The sequence below is a fragment of the Cydia amplana genome, chromosome 9 (genome assembly GCF_948474715.1).
Source record: "Cydia amplana chromosome 9, ilCydAmpl1.1, whole genome shotgun sequence".
Lineage (NCBI taxonomy): Eukaryota > Metazoa > Arthropoda > Insecta > Lepidoptera > Tortricidae > Cydia > Cydia amplana.
This window is the reverse complement of record NC_086077.1, coordinates 1,296,376-1,319,617: the sequence shown is the minus strand read 5'-3', so window position 1 is coordinate 1,319,617 and position 23,242 is coordinate 1,296,376. Positions and strand designations below refer to the sequence as shown.

The following is a 23,242-nucleotide window of genomic DNA, read 5'->3' as shown; positions in this document are numbered from 1 at the left end:
AAATATTTCTTATGTATGTTCAGCTATATGTGTTTATTGCTAATGTTATATTATTAAAACTATTTTTATAAGTGTATAATTCTCTAAATTCAAAATTCTGGGCTAAATCATATTAGGTGCACTCCTCAGTTTGCCCTTATATTATAACTAAACTTGACATTGGCAAAGTGCCCTGGCAGCAAAAGCCATTCTAACAAAAAAAAAAAAAAAAAAAATTTTAGCTATTTTGTCACGTATAATAGCTTTTCGTGTTTAAAAACGTGATATTGGAACCTATTATTATACGACAATGAATACTTGTAGAACGTGTCTTAAAACTCCCGCTAACAAGGATATTTCAGGCCTCAAAAAAAGTGTAAAAGATGACAGTATAACGGACATCATGATATTCTGTTTGGATATAAAGGTAAATATTAGTGTTAGACCTGGTATAAGGGCCTATTAGAATTGTTACATTATGTACTTTAACTCCAGGTTTCAGAAGACTCCAAAATAACTACGAAACTATGCAACAGTTGCTACAGAAAAATCATATCGTTTTACAAATTTAAGTCTCTGTCTTTGAAAAATGATGCATATCTTAAATCTCTTGACCCACTTGAGAAGTCTGCGGACCAAAAACTAACTGTATACGTGGATGAAAACGGAATTAAACACGAAAATTTCCTGGAATCTGAAGATTTTGGGCCATGTGTAATAGAATATGGCGATAGGGAAATAAAAGTAGAAATAGATGCTAAAGATGACGACGGACTAGGAGATTCAGAAATAATAGATATTATTAAGGAAGAAAATACATTTGAAGATCAGATATTTGAATCAGATGAAGAGCCAGTGAGTGTGGTACAAAAAGTTAAAAATGTGGAGGATGATACCAAAGAAGGTGAGTGTAATATATAAGAATTGCGCAGTAAAGAGAGGCTATACACACAAGAATATAGGGTCATTGCGCTAGTTTTGGTCCAGCTCTAGTTTTCGTCAGCTTGACGAAATTTTAATATAAACCTACATTGCTGCACAAATTTGGACTTATGGTAATCCTTAATACCTAAACATTATTAAAGTAGCGGGGGTCAACTGGATATGGGAGGCCCATGACCGCATAAAATGGAAAAAGCTGGAAGTAGAGGCCTATACCTCCAAAGAGGATTCTGGTGAAATTTAGATTTAAGCATAGGCTAAGTTACCAATACTTTAAGATCCATGTTATGAAAACCAGGAATAAAAGGCTTTTTATTTATTTTTATAATGCCTAAACAATATATGTATCTACATAAAAATGATATTTCGCAAGTAGCAAATTAAAAATAAAATATGTTATTTGCTAATCCGTCAAGTGGACGAAAACTAGAGCATTGACGAATACTAGCGCAAGGACCCCATTCTGTAAAGATATGAAACTGTTAGCACCAGAAGGCAATAACCTTCATGTGTAACGATGACAAGAGGTAGCTCCATGTATTGAATCTCTGTATTTGTTTTTTCAGTTCCAGAACAAAACAGCGAGCGGCCACTGCTTAAATGTAAAGCGTGCCCAAAACAGTTCCACTCCATCGGAGGGCGGAAGAAGCATTACCGGACCAAGCATCTGGGGAAGAAGTCCAAGTGTGACATTTGTGATAAAGGTCATTTCTAATCACTCTGACCTTAAAATGTGATGTTATCTATGAAAAGGGTCCTTATTGTCGTTGGCGGTTGACGCCATTATTAACGATGCTCTGATATAAATACTATGCCACGCAACGCTGTGTGGCGTAAGCGCCATCGACAATAAGGTCCCTTTTCATAGATAATGCCCCAAATTATGAAAGCAAATGTTAATTCCTTGGAATCCTTTTTGTCTTATCTTCTCTCTATATGGAATCTTGAATGTTATGATTATCAATTGTAATAATTTCAGAGGTGGTATGCCTGTCAGTGCACAAGCTCTGTGTCCACAACCCGTCGGGCATGCGGTTCACCTGCTCGGTTTGTGACCGCCGCTTTGTGTCGCAGGCTGTGCTGGACGTCCACATGGTGTCCCACACCAAGGACTACCAGTTCCAGTGTGATGTTTGTCAGAAGAAGTTCAGCTGTAGAGCTTTACTCTCAAAACATATGTGAGTTACAAACTAATGAACTTGAACTTATGAAAATAATGGTTGTTAGCTTAGCTTGAAACCACATTGCCCTTGGTTAGCTTAGTTTCTTGAAAATAAGAATGAATGTTCCGATATTGGGAATATGTCCATTATTGGTGTCCTCGCCTTAAAATTCCTGCATTTGTTCTACTTTCACATCAGTGAAAAGGGGTTCCTCCATAAACAGTAACACGTTTTCATTGCTCGCTTTTGTTTTTACCCGACTGCCGATGCAGGGTTATGTTTATTGCTTTATGATGATGTTGTCTGTTGATGATAATATGTCACTTGAACAAAAATGCCAAAAAGAAAAGATTTGTAAAAGTATTGTTTATTAAAAAGTAACAAAATTAAAATAGAGGTTTTCAAAAATGTATGAACAAGTGTTAATATATAAATTCTGCGCTTGTTTCAGGCGGCAGGTGCATATAAAGGAGAGGAACCATAAATGTGAACATTGCCCCAAGGCTTTCTTCAGGAAAGATAAACTACAAGAACATATGAGGTAAACTATATATTGGTACTTTCGTAAATATATAACTTATACACTAAACACAAACATTATTTTTATGTCCTAATACCTTCACTTAAATTAGTTTCATAAATGGTACTATGCAATCCAGATAAAATTAAGTGTAATAAGTAATAACAGCTGTTAGACCGGCGGCGATAAGCGAGTAACGATGAGCTATGCTTTGTGTTTTGTCGTAACATATGTAAGTAATTATAAGTCTTAGTTTAGGGAAATGTTTATCGTACAAACATCAGATACTTGTATAAATGCTGTAACAACTCTTGTTTTTACCATGGTGCATATTAACGATTGATTGATTGATAAAAATGGCGTATCATACACTTTTAATTGACTTTTGAAACCACCGATTCCCAATCGAGATTTTATTTTTACTTGAATGAATGATTGTTTATTTGCGGAATATGGGTTACAATAAGTTACGATATTAGTTAATGGTCCACCATACTGTACTTAATTGAGCATGCAAATATAATATCTAGATTTCTTGGCTGGAAGTCACACAAAATAAAGATGCCTTATTACTAAAATAAATGTAAATGCTTACATTAAACTATAACTAGCTCCTTATTACTAAACTTAGCATTTAAAAACTCGCTTATAGAGTAAATACATAGATCACAAAGCCACATATGCAATTTTTTTTTGAATTGCGTTAAAGGAAGATTTTTTACATCCAAAGGAATTTTATTAAATATTTTAACACACATAAAATAAGGCGTGCGAGTTGTTTGTTTGAGGCGTGCTTTAGGTACATTCAATAGGTTTTTTTGCCTTGACATCCGATTGTTGTATGTTATAACATCAACATTTTCATTTCACTTTTCACTCACAGGACACACACAAACGTGAGAGATCACCAGATTTGCGAGGAGTGCGGCATGTCGGTGAGCAACCTGCGTCTGCACTCGGTCCGGCACCGGGCGCGCGCCGAGCGGCGGCGCCTGCCGTGCCGCGCGTGCCCCAAGACCTTCTACTCCATCGGCGGCCGGAAGAAACACTACAGGGTCACGCATCTCGGCAAGAAGCACAAGTGTGACATTTGTCATAAGGGTAGGTGGGAGCCCTAGCTTGCCTTGAGAAATTATAAAAATATTATTACATATGGGGCTACTTTTCCGCACTAGTGCGTAAAATAGCACTTTTCGTGCGTATGTCGAAACTTTAAAGTGCCATATGTACTGTAAAACGTTGTTCGATACACGTGCGAATAGGTAATTCGCAACTCGTGTCGATTTAAAACACTCCCTTCGGTCGTGTTTTAATTTATCGCCACTCGTTTCGAATTTCCTCTTTTTCGCGCTTGTATCGAAAATAACTATTTCGTCACACTTGGTCGAAAAAGATCTTATTTTATGCAGGCGTACTGAAGGACAAAGACCTATATTGTTCCCACGAGAGTTTTGGATTATGAAAAAAAAAGCTATAACTCACGAGAGCTTTTTTTTATTATTATGAGAATTATTCATACGAACCAAGTAGGATTAAATGAGTTTTACTTTGAAAATACTGATGTTAAGAAAATATTTTTATCTTTAAAGATATTCAATTTAACTAATGTGACATCCGTTTAATATATTTATTACCCAATTCTCAATTATAGATGAATCCGGATGGGTCTGTGTTTTCGAATCCTAACCTGCCAAAACAAGACACTATTTTCACTTAAAATTTAGTTTTTTCTTCGCAAGTGTGATGTGTAACTCCGCGGATAAGAATATTGTTACTCCAGCCTGCGGCTGTCATGAATATATAGACTCTCGTACAATATTTCACTTACCTCCCACGTTGCACAATGTACTATTCGTCAGCAGTTTGCCAAGTATAATAAAAACCGGCCAAGTGCGAGTCGGACTCGCACACGGAGGGTTCCGCACCATCAACAAAAAATAGAGCAAAACAAGCAAAAAAAACGGTCACTCATCCAAGTACTGACCCCGCCCGACGTTGCTTAACTTCGGTCAAAAATCACGTTTCTTGTATGGGAGCCCCACTTAAATCTTTATTTTATTCTGTTTTTAGTATTTGTTGTTATAGCGGCAACAGAAATACATCATCTGTGAAAATTTCAACTGTCTAGCTATCACGGTTCGTGAGATACGGCCTGGTGACAGACGGACGGACAGCGGAGTCTTAGTAATAGGGTCCCGTACGGAACCATAAAAACTAATATTTTATTCTTGTTCCAGAGGTGGTATCCCTGTCCGCGCACAGGCAGCGCGTGCACGCGCCGGACTCGCTCCGGCACTCGTGCGCGCAGTGCGGGCGCCGCTGCGTGTCGCGCTCCGTGCTCGAGGCACACATGCTCACACACACCAGGGACTACCAGCACGAGTGCGACACGTGCCTCAAGAAGTTCATCAGCAAGAACTTCCTTACGAGGCATCAGTGAGTTATAAATAGTTCGTTTTTAGGGTTCCGTACCCAAAGGGTAAAAACGGGACCCTATTACTAAGACTCCGCTGTCCGTCCGTCCGTCTGTCACCAGGCTGTATCTCACGAACCGTGATAGCTAGACAGTTGAAATTTTCACAGATGATGTATTTCTGTTGCCGCTATAACAACAAACACTAAAAACAGAATAAAATAAATATTTAAGTGGGGCTCCCATACAACAAACGTGATTTTTGACCGAAGTTAAGCGACGTCGGGCGGAGTCAGTACTTGGATGGGTGACCGTTTTTTTGATTGTTTTTTTTTTGCTTGTTTTGCTCTATTATTTGTTGATGGTGCGGAACCCTCCGTGCGCGAGTCCGACTCGCACTTGGCCGGTTTTTGAGGCATTAGGAAAAAGGTAAACAATCTTCACGTGTCTTTTTATTGAAAAACACATTTGAAAAATAAATCACGGCAAATATGTAACAATTATGAATCATATACGATTATTTACATTCTTTTACTTTAATAAGTAATAACACAGATTACCTATAATGAAATACTACTGATTTTTAAAAAGCGTTTTTTAATTAAACAAACACCGCCGTTGGCAGGTAAGGTAGATGCACCACTGCTCATGCACTGGACTGCATGTGGCAGCCACAGATGCTGAGAAGTGGTGCATTTAGGTTGCCTAATAGTTATATAGTTATATTTATTGTTAGTACTTGTAGTTTTATTATTTATTATTGGATTTATTATTACTATTATTTTGTATTTTTAAATAACACTAACCTTAATTAATTTTAAGATTTGTTTGTTCTAAGTACTAACATTTATGGATCTTATGGATTCGAAATAAATTAATTGAATTGAAATTGAATTGAAAAGACTGGCGTTAGAAAGGCGAAAAGAGATTTTGGCATTAGAAAAAGATCGCGAAGTCTTTTTCTAATACCAACAAAACGAACTATAGTTATATACTCTGGCAAACCCACTTCGTCGGTACTTTTTTGTAGTTTTTATCAATCGTCATCATGAAGTCGGAGGCAGAAGCTAGTATGTTATAAATTTATTAACACAAAATTAATGTACGAGTATAATCTTTATTATTTCAAAACAAGAATAATTTTATCGTACCGATATTGTTTAAATAATTGAAAACTGTTTATTTTCAGACGGCAGGTTCATGAAAAAGAAAGGAGCCATCAGTGTGAATTTTGTTCTAAGGCTTACTTCAGTAAAAATAAACTACAGGAACATTTAAGGTAAGCAAGTGTGCTGCAGGTAGATTAAATTATCCATTTTTATTTGTAAAAAGTTTAGCCTTTAGCAACTCTAAAGCTTTGGATTCCTCCGAAAGCGGTGCCGTCATATAGCGGTGAATGACGTCACTAGAACGTTGTCTATGTAAACAAGATGGCGCGGTTTCCTAGACGGCGTTGATTGTCAACATGTTGTCAACGTAACGTAAAAAAGCGGTGCCGTCATTTGTATGACGGCCGTCATGACTGTGTCGATAGTTTCGTGAACGTTTTATTAGATAGCGGTGAAGCCATTTTGAATAAATGACACGAGATTTGAATAAATGATCTTCCGTACTACGATTATTTTCCTCTTAAAAAAAATATATCATTTATTTCAGGCTTTTAACCCATAAAACACTGAGACAAATCACACAATACATAACACAAGTACTTAAACGACACACGTAAGCGTGTTCTGATGATATTTCATCCTCCAAGTAAATTATAGATGGTCAAGCAAATTTTGTCAGTAGAAAAGGCGCGAAATTCAAATTTTCTATGGGACGTTATCCCTTCGCGCCATCATTTTTCAAATTTGCCGCTTTGACCTTGGTGGCTGACGGTGTGTTCTGACGCCGTGGTACTTTCCACATGTCGTCACCGTAAAGACGGCCGTCTTTTGCGGCCGCTATATGACGGCACCGCTTTCGGAGGAATCCAAAGCTTAATGTAGTAGTGACACTTTATTCACTGTCCATTGTATTATAAAGACAATATTATTTGATGGCACTTTACAAAGTAAGGACGATAAGCACGAAAAGTTTCGTGCATTGTCCCGCCATTTCCTATCTCTGTCGGTCGCACGCTCATAATTATATATTGCTATCCCGCTCGCACAGTGGCATTGACTGCTGGCGTCACTGACGGGACAGCAATATATATAATAGGGTATTTGACTACTAGCCAAATCAGTTTCTTTTTTCGAACTGTCAAAACGATTTTGCTACTATGGAATTTGTATGAAACACTAGCATGTGACGTCACAATCAAATTTACCTACTCTTTATAGTTTGATACGAGTTTTAAAATAGAAATGGTGTCTAAATATAATAGCTGTCTACGTTTCTCTTTCTTCTGGTGCTTTATTTCATGCATGGTGTAAAATAATTTATTTTAAATACAGTCAAATACCCTATTATGTGCGGGCGAAAGAGATTAGGAACGATTAGCCAACATTTTATTATAGGTATTCTAAATAAAAATAGGTATGTGTGTGATGCCTGAATCTAAATGCCCCATTTCGGGTTATTCCCACTAGTTACCACCAAGTTGTTACCAGTGGTAACTACTGGGATTTTTTTTCCCACCTTTTACCACTGGTAACTACTGGGAAAAATTATTCCCAGTAGTTACCACCAAAATTTTGTTACAGTTAAATACTAATAAAAACAGTATAAAATAGTATAGTATAAATATAGAGTGATTTTGAATTACCGAATAAAATCACTTAAAAATAATCTAAATGGATTATTAAATGTATCCTTGCATATATTATAGTTTTTGTACTAGTACCGGTTAAACTGTTTCAATATTTTTTCGTCACTTTTAAGGCAGTTTACTAAAACACTAATCGACTTAATAATGATTTATTAAATCACTCTATATTTATTTTTTATTTTTTTATACTGTTTTTATTAGTATTTAACTCTAACAAAATTTTGGTGGTAACTACTGGGAATAAAAATTCCCACTAGTTACCACCAAACCGAGTTGGTGGTAACTACTGGGAATTATTTTTCCCAGTAGTTACCAGTGGTAAAAGGTGGGAAAAAAATTCCCAGTAGTTACCACTGGTAAGAACTTGGTGGTAACTAGTAGGAATAACCCCCCATTTCACCCCAAGGTCGCACACGAACGAGCGGCCGTTCACCTGCAACGAGTGCGGCCTCTCGTTCACAACGAAACAGGCGCTCACCAGGCACATGCTCACGCATAGCGACGTCAAGAACTACCCCTGCGAGCTGTGCAGCAAGAGCTTTAGGGTGCCCGGGTACGACTTTGCATTATTGGCCAGATTGTGTCATCTGACAGATCTCACGTCGCACGCAACGTTCACTTGTAGCGAGTGACTGTCGTTCACAACGAAACAGGCGCTCACTAGACACATGCTCACGCACAGCGACGTCAAGAACTACCCCTGCGAGCTGTGCAGCAAGAGCTTTAGGGTGCCCGGGTACGACTTTGCATTATTGGCCAGATTGTGTCATCTGACAGATCTCACGTCGCACGCAACGTTCACTTGTAGCGAGTGACTCTCGTTCACAACGAAGCAGGCGCTCACCAGGCACATGCTCACGCACAGCGACGTCAAGAACTACCCCTGCGAGCTGTGCAGCATGAGCTTCAGGGTGCCCGGGTACGACGCCATTTTGAATATAGTTGGTCAAACCAATTTGACAATAAATAGGAACAAACAAAACTATACTCATCCTTTTCTTTTGGGTGTTAGTACTAGTGTAAGACAAAGAAGATAGTATGATTCTCTCTGTCTATGTTTGAAATGAGACAGTCAATGACACACTATATTTGCGTTATTGGCCAGATTGTGTCGACCAGGGCCGGATCTAGGGTAGAGTGAGCGGAGCGGCCGCTCTAGGCGCCGGATGGCAAATGAGAAAAAAAGTTTTAAAAGACGCGAGTGTGGCGAGGGGGGGGGGGAGGGGGTGGAAAATACGCTTGAAAACTCCAACGAAGGGCGCCAAAACCCGATTTCGCTCTACCCTGATCAAGGGCTCGGGCCGGCACTGGTGTCGACTGACAGGTCTCATGGCTCCTCTACACGATGGGCCAGCGCCGGCCACTCCAAGGGACGCAGCCATGCGGTAGAGTGAGATAGCAATATCACTTGCTCCCTCTAACGCATGGCTGCGTCCCTTGGAGTGGCCGGCGCTGGCCCATCGTGTAGAGGAGCCATCACGTCGCACGCAACCTGTTCAACATTGGTGTTATTGGTCTGATTGTGTTTAAAACAACTGTTCATTTAAAGTGTGGACCGTCGTTCATGATTTGGAAGGCGTTACCACAGAATAAATAATAGTACTAGGTACAGAAGATTCACTCTATCGCTCTCTAACAAAACGCGTCTATTAAGATAGATATGACCGCTAGGTGGCGCAAGCGCGAGCAGGCGTCCGTTCCGTAGCGGTGCGCGGCAACTACGATGGCTAGACACCAAAATTGGTGTGTGCCGTATGTACTTGTAGGTACTTGTAGCGACGCCACAGAATAAATAATAATACTAGGTACAGATTACAGAAGATTAACTCTCTAACAAAACGCGTCTGTTACGATTACGACAGATATGAGCGCTAGGTGGCGCAAGCGCCACGCGCGGCCTATGGCTAAGTAGCCACCAAAATTGGTGTGAGACGGATGTACTTGTAGGTACTTGTTGCGACGCGACGAAATCGCGGAGTGAGCCACGCCGTGCGACTTCAAAGTGCCATAGGTCGCCTTTTTCAAGTTTTTTTTTACTCGTCGTATTGCGTAAAAAAAGCACTTCTAAACCATAACAAATGTGTATTTTTGCAGGAACTTGAGGGCCCACATGATCAGTCACACGAAGGAGAAGCGATACCCGTGCGCGTTCTGCGGCGCGCGCTTCGGCCGCTCCGACCACCGCAACCGGCACGAGTTCACCGCGCACAAGAAACACGGACAAACCGAACCAGACATAAAGCAGGATTGCTGATAGTTAACCTTTTGGACGACAAAGACCGATATATCTGCACCGTAGGTTCAACGCCAAAGACCGATTAATCGGTCACAGACCACAGACCAACATCGACCCACGTTTTGACACTTCAATGATGTGGCGTCTGAGTGACAGCTTTTGTTTGACACGGCGTGGAAAAGGTTAAAATAGACCCAAAACTGGGATTCATCATAGACAATTTTAACACATTCGGTGCCCAAAAACCCGACTATCGGGTATTTTATGATTTCGTTCCCAGCCCGAACGACCCGATAGTCGGGATCGTCGTACTACAGCTTTATATGACGAAATTGTTGTGGCCTGGCGCGGATGTCTTCTTTGGCTGGGTGGCAATGAATGTGTTAAGGTATAGTGATATAAACATAGTCAAAGCGAGCTATCCTAATAGCCTTTTTCTCAAAAATCGACGGCAAAGTCGACGTTGCCGGTTAAAAAATAGGTCGCGAAGTGCGTAGTTTATGGTCATTCAAAAAATTAAAAAGTTAAAAACATTGCAGTCTCGATTTCGGGACTGCAATGTCGCATACAAATTCCATTATTTAACGAGTTCCAAACTTTTTAAAACTTTAAATGGCCATATCAAATGAAGGCATAGGTCCCATAAACAGCCAAACAGATGATCAGCACTTATTATTATAAAGCCTATAACAGACTATCGCACCGCACTGCGACTTTGGAGCGTCGCACCCATAAGTGAGAGCGAGAAACCGATATCTCTTTCTCGCTCTCACTTATGGGTGCGACGCTCCAAGGTCGCGGTGCGGTGCGATAGTCTGTTACAGGCTTAATGTTGGTACCGCGACTATTTAGGTGTCTCAAATAGGTTGGCGTATTTTCAGCAGAAAAATACACTTCTTTTTTTTTTTAAAGGCGGCAAGCAAATTTTTTTAATGGTTGTATTTTTTTCTGTGAAAATTAGAACGTTGCTTCTGTAAGTTCTGTAAAATATTTCTATTTCTTGCACCATTTTTGAGAAAAGCACTATATATGACTCGGCTGGAAGGTTACTTGCTGGCTTCGGATTCAATTAAACGGACTCCCAAGGTCGTCCGTTTAAAACGAATCCTCAGCCTGCAAGTAGCTACTTCCGAACCTCGACAATAATGTACTATTGTCTGACACTGAACCGCCACCACTGCCGCCGCCACTGGTCCGGCACGCGCGTCTAGCACATCTTGTCACGAATGAGGCGAGAGGAAACAGATGGGAGTGACGCCATAATTTGTCGCTAGATGGCAGCACAGCTCGCACACGGGAGAAGAGACAAGATTTTTATATGCAGATACAAACGATTACAAAACGTTGAGACACCGAGATATTAGCGTTTTATATACTTGTAAAACATGAACAAACAAGATTTATTCCTTTTCAATGTCTAACAACTCTGAGTAGGTGACGAGCAATTATCATGTAAAAACATTTAACGAACTCATTTTAATAAATTATGTGAAAATACATTAGCGTTTTGTTTCCTACCCCATTATAGGCTAGATGACAAATTTTCATTTATGGTATCAATCGATCAGGTTTGTTTTTAGAATCAAATATGTCTATATGGGACCCATTGGTTTAAAGCAATACAAAAGTCAGAAATGATAGTCGCACTTCACTCGCGAAACGCCCCTAACAAAATGATAAGTGAACGTGACGTCAAGGTCACTGAGAGTCCATCTTGAAGTGTGGACAAAACAAGAAAATATCGTTTTTGTCGGTGAAATATTGCGTTTATGTATATAGTTGCTGTAGGTACTCTATTAGCTACGTGCAAGACTGGTGCTGCCCTCATTTTGTCGGACTTTCTACGTTAAATCTTATGGAGTAAAATTAGTTCAAGCGGCTGCCACTAGTACTAATGTCGGACATTCCATAAGATTACCTGTGTTTGTGACTTGTGACGATCAGCGTCACTTCCCCCCAGTGGCGGATTTCCCATAAGGCACAGTAGGCTCGAGCCTAGGGCGGCGAGATATTAGGGGCGGTAAATTGTGACAAAAAATTCGCTGATTATAACAAGAGATAATTCAAAATTAGGCAACGAATTCTCAAAAAAAGGTACCCATAGAGGGAAATGCTTGGAAGTCTTGGAACACAATTTTGGACTTCGTAACTTTGTTTGGACTAGTTAGGAGGTGAACATATCAAAAGCCCCCGGCCGTAGCCCTTGCTGAGCCGGGGGAAGGGGGGTTTGAAGGTCCCATTTTTCGATTTTTCGCTTATATCTTATATATGCGTTCTAACGACAAACATGATCATTATACAAAAAGAAACCTGATTAAATTTGCTACAAGTTTTACTCAGTCAAGTTTTTCGATATCTTGAGGGTACCTCTACACTTGTGCGCGAATCGCGTCGCGAAGCCCCGAACGCGAGTGTGGCGTCGATTTCGCAGTGGCTCTTGAAATATTGCATTAAATTTTCTTCAATAATATTGACGAGGAAAGGTACCCGAAAATTTTTAACAGTTTATTACTGATCATATTAAATGACTAAAATGTCCTTTCAACTTCTCTGGAATTCGCTGGAGGCCAAAATAAGGAAAAAAAATGTTATATGAGTGTTTATAGGTGAATTTTGGCAAAAAAAAAGATTTTCTTATGTTTCTATTTAGAAAGATTTTTTGAATGTTTTTGTACATAAAAAGTAAGTGTTATTGGTAAAACTGTCACTTAAAATGAATAAGTACTTGCTTTTTTTTTTCGTAAAACCTATTTTTTTTTTTTGCAAAGCGTTACTACTTTCTGACATTTATCAATAAGGATAATATGTAGACTACGTCGCATAGTGGCAACATCGCCACCGTAAATGCATTTTAGATGTTTTGTGTTTTAATTGGTAATAATTCTGAAACTAGGCGAGTTCCAGAAAAGTTTATAGGACATTTTAGTCTTAAATTAAATATGATCAGCGGCAATATCATGGTCGCATTTTTATCACTTGTCATGTTATGCGTCACTTTCGCACTTACATACTTGTTAGAACGTGACAGGCATGATATCATAAAAAACACTAACAGGAATACACTGTTAAAATCTTATAAGTTGTACCGTAAATATTTACATATTATGTATTGAAGGAAATTTAATGCAAAATTACAGAGCGGATTTCTCAAAAACTAAACAAAATACCTATCGAAAAACTCGACTGACTCGACTGTATAAAACTTGTAGCAAATTTAATTAGCTTTGATTTTGTATAATGAATTTGTCACAAGGACGCATAGTTACCGAGATATAATAAGCAAAAACCCGAAAAATGGGACCTTCAACCAAATCCTCCTACCCCCGCTCAAGGGGACTTTTGATATGTTCACCTCCTAACGAGTCCAAATAGAGTTACTAAGTTAAAAATGTGTCCCAAGCATTTCCCTCTACCCTTTTCGTCGCCTGACCTAAATGTAGTCAATATGATGGGTGCTGATGCTGAGAAAGGGGCGGCTACAAGGCCTGGAGCGTAGGGCGGCAAAGACTGCAAATCCGCCACTGCTTCCCCCTCCACCGACTTCGCACCTTGCCAATAGTATATGAGTTGGGTACATCTGGTTCTGGTTTGGGGCAAAGCAGCTGACATACAGACTATATTTGTCTTACAAAAGAGAGCCATTCGTTCTATATATAACTTAAGAGCGCGTGAATCATTAAGGCCCACTTGCACCATTTCACTAACCCGGGATTAACCGGTTAAACCTGGAGTTACCATGATTACCAGTACAATTTGACACTTGGTTAACGATTTAATAGCTTAACCCCGGGTTTGTGGGATGGTGCAAGTGGGCCTAAGAGAACTTTTCAAAGAAATTAATATTTTAACTGTAGCTTCCCAATACATATATGATAGTATTATTTATGTTATTAAGAATCTAGACTCCTTCACTAAGAATTCTGATGTCCATAACTTTAACACTAGAAATAAAAATAAGCTTGCTATCAGAAAGTTTCGTGTCCGTAAGGTACAAAAGTCATTCGTTGGGCAATGCATTCATTTTTATAACAAGTTACCTGAGGATGCTTTAAGATTACCCTTTCCAGCTCTTAAGAATTACTTAAAAAAGTCATTGATGTTAAAAGCTTATTACAGAGTCGAGGACTACTTGACAGACAAACATGCATGGTCCAAACCAGAAACTAATAAAAAGTAGTAGCAATTAAAAACATTGTATTATGTATAGAGTTATAGGTGACACAGCTCAGGTAAGCAGGAAAACACATCAAATATTATATGTTGGTAATTCATAATAATCAATCAGATTTATATAATATGTTTTCCCATTTCTTTTAATAACTTTATTTTCTTTTCCTTTTGTAAGAATTTGATATGTTTTCTGAAAGAGCTACGAATTTGTATGATTCCATGTACATATGTATATTTTCTAAATCAAATTTCTATTACACCTTATGTGTATAATTGCATGAATTCTATAGTGATTTAAATTGTATTTTTTTTTCCTTATTTTCTCGTAATGCATGTTAATTATAAGATGTAATTATTTTTGAAAAGATGTGTCCCGCCGAGTTTGTTGCCGGTCCCATAATGGGATACCCTCCTCCAATTGAGGGGGGATTTAAATCTTCTCGGGGCAGAGGTGTAGGGTTGGAGCCGGTCTACCTAGCTTTATTTGACGTTCATAAGCGCATTGTAATTATGCCTACTTGAATAAACTATCTTTTATCTTTATCTTATCTTTAATAAATGAAATCAAAAACTCCGTTAAAATTATGTGTATTGTATAAGAGCTGCTTATATTTTTAGTTTATTTTATTAGTTTCAGATGACATTCTTTATCAGGTTTCTTGTCCACTTCCTTGTTTCTTGTGCGCGGTGAACTCGTGCCGGCGGCGGTGGTCGGAGCGGCCGAAGCGCGCGCCGCAGAACGCGCACGGGTATCGTTTCTCCTTCGTGTGACTGACCATGTGCACGGTCAAGTTCCTGCAATAATACACAGTATTATTTATAATGTCCCTGTAAGGCTTTATATATACATATAATAATAATAAATATTCTTTCTTGTGCACCATACAGTTAATAATCTTTAATAGAAAAAAACCGATTTCTCTAACTACTAGCCTGGACCCACTTAACGGCGCTTATACTTTATATGGTATAAAAAAAGGCGCGCAATTCAAATTTTCTATGGGACGATATCCCTTCGCGTCTACATTTTTCAAAATTGCCGCCTTTTTCTACTGTCAAGATCTGGTTGACCAAGTATATGTATACATTTTATGGTAATCATAGTGGTATATTTAGTTTAGGTACCATAGTGATTTTTCGGGTCAAGGTCCGGGTCCGTGTCCGGATCCGAGTCCGGGTCCGAGTCCGGGTCCGAGTCCGGGTCCGAGTCCGAGTACGGGTCCGAATCCGGAGTCCGGGGCCCAGTCCAAGTCAAAATCGAAATTCAAAATCACAAAACGTGTACTATGCGTCGTTGAAGAGTTCTGTTCTGATCATCATCAGCAGTTCCACTTCATCAAATGCCACAGTTTGTAATGTAAATGCTTGATTTTCTGATGAAAATATATAAAATTCTATACGTATGCCTTTAAGATTTTAGAAGTTCCCTCTATTTCTCATGGATCCCATGTTCAGGACTTGAGATTGACATAAATGTGCCTGAAAACCTAACTTGCTTAACAAACATAACGAAAAGGACAAATCGCCAAATGCGAGCTATGCGTCGTTGAAGAGTTCCGTTATGATCATCATCAGCAGTTCCACTTCATCAAATGCGACAGTTTTTAATGAAAATGCTCGATTTTCCGATGAAAATACAAAAATCTCTATACGCATGCCTTTAACATTGGAGGAGTTCCCTCGATTCCTCGTGGCCACATGATGGGAATCATCAGAACTCGAGCTTGACAAAAATGTGGCTTAAAAACTTAACTTGCTTAACAAACAACGAAGAGGACAAATCGCCAAACGTGAACTATGCGTCGTTGAAGAGTTTTGTTCTGATCATCATCAGCAGTTCTACTTCATCAAATGCGACAGTTTTTAATGAAAATGCTCGATTTTCTGATGAAAATACAAAAATCTCTATATGCATGCCTTTAAGATTTGAGGAGTTCCCTCGATTCCTCATGGATCCCATCTTCAGAACTCGAGCTTGACAAAAATGTGGCTTAAAAACTTAACTTGCTTAATAAACATAACGAAGAGGACAAATCGTCAAACGTGTACTATGCGTCGTTGAAGAGTTCCGTTCTGATCATCATGCAGCAGTTCCACTTCATCAAATGTCACTTTTTTGAATGTATATGCTTGATTTGTTGATAAAAATACAAAAATCACTATATGTATGCCTTTAAGATTTGAGGAGTTCCCTCGATTCCTCATGGATCCCATCATCAGAACTGGGTTTTGACAAAAACGGGACCAATCTGTAAGCATATACATGCAATCAAAAAAAAAATTTTCAAAGTCGGTCCAGCAATGACGGAGATATGGAGTAACAAACATAAAAAAAAATAAAAAAAAAACATACAATCGAATTTATAACCTCCTCCTTTTAGATTTGGAAGTCGGCTAAAAATACACAGAAAATGAAATCCAGTTAAAAGCTAGGTAACAACAGGCGGATATATTTTTATCAAAGACCTAGAGAATATCGTGATCATCCAACGGTAATATATGTGACGTTATCGATGAAAAGGGACCTTATTGTCGATGGCGCTTACGCCATTATTAACAATGCTCCGATATAAATACAATGCCGCGCGACGCTGTGCGGCGTAAGCGCCATCGGCAATAAGGTCCCTTTTCATAGATAATGTCCCATATAAGAGACTGCATGCAATTTACCCACAAAACGCAATTTCTGAACTACAAAGGTTCCGTCACACAGGCGCCTGTGTGACGAAGCCTCAACAGATAAGGGTTTTGTCCAAATTTTGCCTAGGTATACAAAAGGTAATCTAGTTCAGTTCGCGCTCGAGCTCAAACAGTATAGGCTAAGTAAATGAGCACCAAAATTAGATGTCAACTACAAAATAACTCGCGTTTTGGTAAGAAAACTGATGTATGGAGTTACCACTATTTCTTTAGTTATATTTCTTTATGCTGTGTGTGAGCAGAGGGCCTACCGCGAATCACGTTCGACGTGGTGCCTCTGTAACACTTACGTACGAACTTAAAAGTGCCACAGAGAGGAAACACGTAGGCCCTCAGAGGGGCTACCGCGAAAACCGATTTTCGCAAATTGCGGGGATCTTTCTCTTTTACTGTCATTAAGACGTAATTAGAGTGACAGAGAAAAATGCCCGCCCAGGTGTTAGGGTCACCTTACCCGGAGGTCTTGAAGGTTTTGTTGCACAGCGTGCAGCGGAACTTGCGGAGGCCGCTGTGCGTGGTGAGGTGTCTAGTGAGGAGCACCTTCTTCGTGAACGACCGCTCGCAGAAGTCGCACGTGTATGGCCGCTCGTTCGTGTGGCTCCTGACAGTTATATTATTATAGTTTGTCAAAGGACTGTCTCATTTCAAACATAGACAGGGAGAATCATACTATCTTTGTCTTTTGTACTAGCACCCAAAAGAAATTAAGGATGAGTATAGATTTTTTTTTCTTCTTATTTACTAACAATTTGGTTTGATCAACTATGCCTAAGTATGTATTTATTTTATACGCGACTAAATAGTAGGTACAGATGTAGTGCATTGTTTTCCATCGTATTTTCTTGGAAACGTATATTTATGTCGACCTCAGTACTTTTTGTACCGAGACTGACTGAAATAGCAAGACATGAAGACACGTTCGTACGTACGTTTCCGTGAAAAAAAAAAACGAGGGAAAATAATTATGCACTTCATCTGTACTAGAAAGCATTTACACGTAATAGTTTATAATGAGTTTGCCTGCGATGTCTATAACATGTAGCTTTTTAATCCTACACAGGCGCGCTATATTGGGTGATTGGGTCACAAGTTTTTAAAGGAAAAATATAAAAATTCACCGATTCCTGCAAGGCAAGACATTGTGTAAATTTGTGGTATCGCTCGCAGGCGTATCTGCTTGATGAAAATTAGTTTCAATTCTTGAATTTCTTGATGATTTAATGGACATTTAATAAATATTGGTTCACTGGGTATGGGTTCACTGCATTGACATATATCTAAGGACGGGCCTTACTGGCACTAAGAACGGTGCTAGTTCAGGTGTGGCACTCGAGAATTCGAGCCAATCGTGCAGTCTAACGCAACTAGTTGCGACCAAACGCGCGCGTGATGCAAACTCAACTAATAGCGTTGTGGCCTTAGACTGCACGATTGGCTCGAATTCGTGTGCGTGACACAGGTGACACTACTGTACTGGCCCCATTCTTATTGAACGTAAGACCCGTCCTTAGATATAAGTCAATGGTTCACTGTCACAATCTCACAATTTAATTGTTTTGTTGCTTACCTTATATGTTCTTTTAGTTTATCTTTCTTGAAGAATGCCTTAGGACAAAATTCACACTGATGGCTCCTTTCTTTTTCATGCACATCCCGTCTGGAATAAAGAATCATACAAACACATTATGTATAAAGAAACTAGCCACTGGTCGCATATAAGTTGTTAAAAACTTCCCAATTTTCACATCCTTCGAGACTGAATTTAAAAAAATCGTATTGGCGTTATTCATAAACGGCTGCTAACTTAATCAGTTGATGATCGTCGTTTGTCCCTATCTGTCATACACAGGGACCAACGACGATCATCAGCTGATTAACTTATTAGCAGACGTTTATGAATAACGCCGTATATGTTTAAAATTTCAAAGTACCTACAATCTACAGTGCCTGCTAAGATAAAGTTTATAATCCTATCCCTATCGCGTTAAAAACCGAAATGTGACCTACAATAAACATATAACTGTTCAACCTTTGTACTTACCTATGGATCGAAAGGAAAGTGTGCGCACTGAACTTCTTGTGACAAACGTCACACTCGTGTTTGTAGTCCTTGGTGTGTGTGAGCGTGTGCGCCTCGAGCAGGGCCGGGGTGGCGCAGCGGCGCTCGCAGCGGCCGCACGGGAACGGGAGCTCGCCCGCCGAGTGCATGCGCCTCTTGTGCTCCGTAACCGACACCACCTCTGAGGCATCAACATTTTAAGTTATTACTTTTTAGGGTTCCGTACCCAAAGGATAAAAACGGGACCCTATTACTAAGACTCCGCTGTCCGTCCGTCCGTCTGTCACTAGGCTGTATCTCACGAATCGTGATAGCTAGACAGTTGAAATTTTCACAGATGATGTATTTCTGTTGCCGCTATAACAACAAATACTAAAAACAGAATAAAATAAAGATTTAAGTGGGGCTCCCATACAACAAACGTGATTTTTGACCGAAGTTAAGCAACGTCGGGCGGGGTCAGTACTTGGATGGGTGACCGTTTTTTTGCTTGTTTTGCTCTATTTTTTGTTGATGAACCCTCCGTGCGCGAGTCCGACTCGCACTTGGCCGGTTTTTTTTATCCCACACATTCGTATTTAAAAGTAAAGCAACATAAGTATAAACTAACAATAAAAATTAACCTAAAATTAAAACTACCTAATAAACTAAAACTACTACTTAAAAAACTAAAAATCTATATCTAAAGAGGGCTCCTGGGGCGTAGTGTCAAAGATACTGGCAGCATTTCCTCGCTGAATTGCAACGCTTATTCGTTGAGCGAGGAAGCTGCCAGCTCTTTTGTTCCCGGTGACCTCAACCAGCCGTTTGGCCAAATCTGTAAACTAAATTTTGAACTCCCGGACCCCACGGACCGAGGGTTTCGACACTGAAAGGAACAAAGTTGTAATTGGCGTACCTATGGCTAATTATAATATAATATCTGGGTGACTGAGCTTTGCTCGGAAAACATAAAAGCTAAAAAATGCGCGTTTTCCCAAAGATAAACCCCAGCTAGATCGATTTTTCGCCCCCAAAAACCCCCATATAGCAAATTTCCTCGAAATCGTTAGAGCTGTTACCGAGATCCCCGAAATATATATACATATAAATAAATAAATATGCAAGAATTGCTCGTTTAAAGGTATTAGATAGATTAGATAAATTGAAAGTATAAATTTATAAAATATCTCAACTTACGTTTATGACAAACGTCACACCTGGGTATCTTGCCCAAATGCGTCGTCTTGTAATGCCTCTTCCGGCCACCGATAGTATAGAAGGTCTTCGGGCACGCCTTGCACCGCAGCAGGCTGCGCTCGCCCCGGGGCCGGTGGCGCGCCGCGTGCGTCTTGAGATCCACCACGGACACGCCGCACTCGTCGCAGATTTGATATTCTTTGCCGGGTTTCTCGTTCGTGTGTGATCTGTGGGTCGCCAGTAAAAAGTAAAAAGAGGGGCTACAGCGAAAACAGAAATTCGCAAATTGCGGGGATCTTTACTTTAGTTTAATTTTTAAATTTATGGCTATTTCTTATTCTAGTTAACCTGACATTGTATAATTAGTTTTAAAGTAAACTTTGCTCATTCTGTTATCAATAATGGAAAATGTAATTAAGAATAAGTGTTAATTTAATCTTATCTGTACCTACAATGTTTTGATGTGTAATGTATCCGTGCATATACGAAATAAAGAAATATGAAATATGAAAATATGATCTTTATCTTTTACTCCAATTATGACGTGGCAGAGATAAATGCCCGCAACTTGCCAACTTCGATTTTCGCGGTTATAGCCCTGTATACTGATTTTACAAGAAGTTACTAATTTTTCAAATCATTGAATATTACGCGAAACTCTGCGTAGGTGGCGCCACTCCCAGAATAAGTCACAACCGCAAAATTCGACCGATAAAGAGGCAGATAGCTGAGTTTCGATTTCGCGTTTCCCGGTAGGCCCTTTGTAAACAGATCGCCTTGATGTATCAATGTCATATTTGATTGTCTGTGAAAATTTGTCAAAAAACAGTTTAAGGTACATTATGTATAAGTTACTCTATAGTCTATGGTATACATACGTCGCTAGTACGATTTAAATTAATTTACTATTTTAGAGTATGAGGGAGTGACTCAACATTGTTTAGAATCCAATTTTGCTTAAATCTATTGATGAGAACAACTTTACTAACCAATTAACCAAAACAGCGGTTTACCTTGAGTGTTTTTCGAGTTTCATTCTGGTAAAGAAGGCCTTAGGGCAATGTTCGCATTTATAGTTCCTTTCTTTTTCATGGACCTGACGTCTAAAACAAGCAAACAATACATTATAAAGATTTATATTTAAAAAAAATCGACACACATCATGCAAATCGTATTTTTAGTTAAGTTTTTCATATTAGCCCGACTCATTTAAAGTTAATTTCTTTTATTTTGTTACTCACATATGTAGGGAGAGCAAACTCCTGGAACTGAACTTCTTCTGACACACGTCGCACTGAAACTGGTAGTCCTTGGTGTGTGTGAGCATATGTAAGTCCAGCTCCGTCTGTCTGAGGAAAGCGCGCCTGCACAGCGAGCAGTTAAACCGCATGCCGGACGGGTTGTGTATGCGCAGCTTGTGCTCTGGTAGGTTTGCCACCTCTGAAATATCATTGTTATTGAATGTTGTCTACAAAACTAACAAAATAAAATAAATAAATATTTAGCAATGGCAATAAGTGACAAGAAAAAATTGATCTACATTTCTCCATATTACCTTTATGACAAATATCACATTTGGACCTTTTGCCCAAATGTGTGATCCGGTAATGTTTGCTCCGCCCACCAAAAGTGACAAACTGCTTTGGACACGCCTCGCACTTCAACATCCGCTGCCCACTAATATGTTCTGGTGCTGAAAGAACAAAAACAAGATTTTTTCCCCTATTTGTTTTATCAGAAAATTATAGGTCATATGAAATGACTGTGCTCTGAATTAATTTTGTATTAAGCAGAAACGTCTGCGAACGATGCTATTAAGCTTCGAAATAAATTAAAAGTGGAAAAATTCACTGTCTTGGGTGGGACTTGAACCCACGACCACTGGATCACTAGTACAGTGCTCTTCCATCTAAGTGTGATCTAAGCTACCAAGACTGTACCCAATTCAGTGAATATTTCCACCATATATGAGCCCTAGGGAGGCTCATAGCGACATCTACCGTAAGAGTACTACACTTCTTAAATTGACTGTGCTCTGCTATGAATAAATTTAATCATAAAGAAAAAAGTATATAATTCTGGATGTTTCTTGTACTATATATGATTACTTCTTACCCTCTTCTTTGGTATCATCCTCAAAATTTTCATTTTTAACATTTTGTACCACACTCAGTGGCTTTTCATTTAAATCTACATCTTCAAATGTATCTTCTACCTTTATATTATCTGTTATTTCTGAATCTTCTTGTCTGTCGTCATCCTTAACATCTATTTCTATTTTGATTTCTCTCTTGCTATATTCTATTACACATGGAGCAAAATCTTCAGATTCCACAAAATTCTCATGTTTAATTCCATTTTCATCCACATACAGAGTTAGATTTTGGTCTGCAGGCTGCTCAAGTGAGTCTAAAGATTTTAGATATGCATCATTTTCCAAAGATAAAACCTTAAACTTGTAAAACGAGATGATTTTTCCATAGCAGGTATCACATAGTTTCGTGGTTATTTTGGAGTCCTCTGTAACCTGCAATTGGAGAACATTTTGTAAGAATTGTAATACGCCTTTATTACAGCCATATCACAAACCTTTTACCTTTATATCTAAACAAAACGCCATGATATCAATGCATTTTCTATTGTCATCTTTTATGCTCTTTTCCAGGTGTGAAATATCCTTTTTAGCTGAAGTTTTTAGGCAGGTTCTGCATGTACTCATTGTAATTTGTTTCCTTGCCACGTGTTCAAAAACAAGAAAGCTAAAATACGTAAAAATAACTGTTTTTAACCACAAGCCTGTTATACTTTCCACTACAACAGCAAAGCAAAGCAAACATAAAGCAAATGATCACAACATAGAAGGTAGCATCCTATAGAAGTGGTCTACGCGTGCCTCCGTGAGGGACAAAACATATAAATTCGACCAATCATAGCGTCGCATTGCAACGCTATGATTGGTCGAATTTATTTGTTATGGTGGGCAACAAATGAATTCGACCAATCACGGTGGTCAATTTACGGGGGAATAAAACAAGATGTGAGACTGTGACAAGGACAAACAATAATAGCGCTTTCGCTGCTACTCCTACTGAAAGATACATAAGACTATCCCGTTCTGTCAGTTAT

General features: G+C 39.1%; 2 protein-coding genes across 2 annotated transcripts; one reads left to right on the top strand and one right to left on the bottom strand.

Annotated features, from left to right (window-relative positions):
- The first annotated feature begins 225 nt into the window (after nt 1-225).
- LOC134650806 (zinc finger protein 431-like) lies at nt 226-10,238 on the top strand. Its single transcript, XM_063505739.1, has 11 exons — nt 226-406; nt 475-883; nt 1,488-1,625; nt 1,901-2,099; nt 2,536-2,625; nt 3,488-3,705; nt 4,842-5,040; nt 6,207-6,296; nt 8,179-8,325; nt 9,867-10,028; nt 10,191-10,238. Exons 1-10 carry the CDS (start codon nt 290-292, stop codon nt 10,024-10,026), a joined length of 1,767 nt encoding a protein of 588 aa, XP_063361809.1. The 5' UTR covers nt 226-289; the 3' UTR covers nt 10,027-10,028; nt 10,191-10,238.
- Nucleotides 10,239-14,828: 4,590 nt separating this feature from the next.
- On the bottom strand, nt 14,829-22,937 carry LOC134650805 (zinc finger protein 431-like). Its single transcript, XM_063505738.1, has 10 exons — nt 22,713-22,937; nt 22,232-22,643; nt 21,672-21,809; nt 21,358-21,556; nt 21,130-21,219; nt 20,117-20,343; nt 18,920-19,118; nt 18,446-18,535; nt 17,333-17,479; nt 14,829-14,973 (listed from the first exon to the last, which is right to left on the bottom strand). Exons 1-10 carry the CDS (start codon nt 22,833-22,835, stop codon nt 14,829-14,831), a joined length of 1,770 nt encoding a protein of 589 aa, XP_063361808.1. The 5' UTR covers nt 22,836-22,937.
- Between the last annotated feature and the right edge of the window lie 305 nt (nt 22,938-23,242).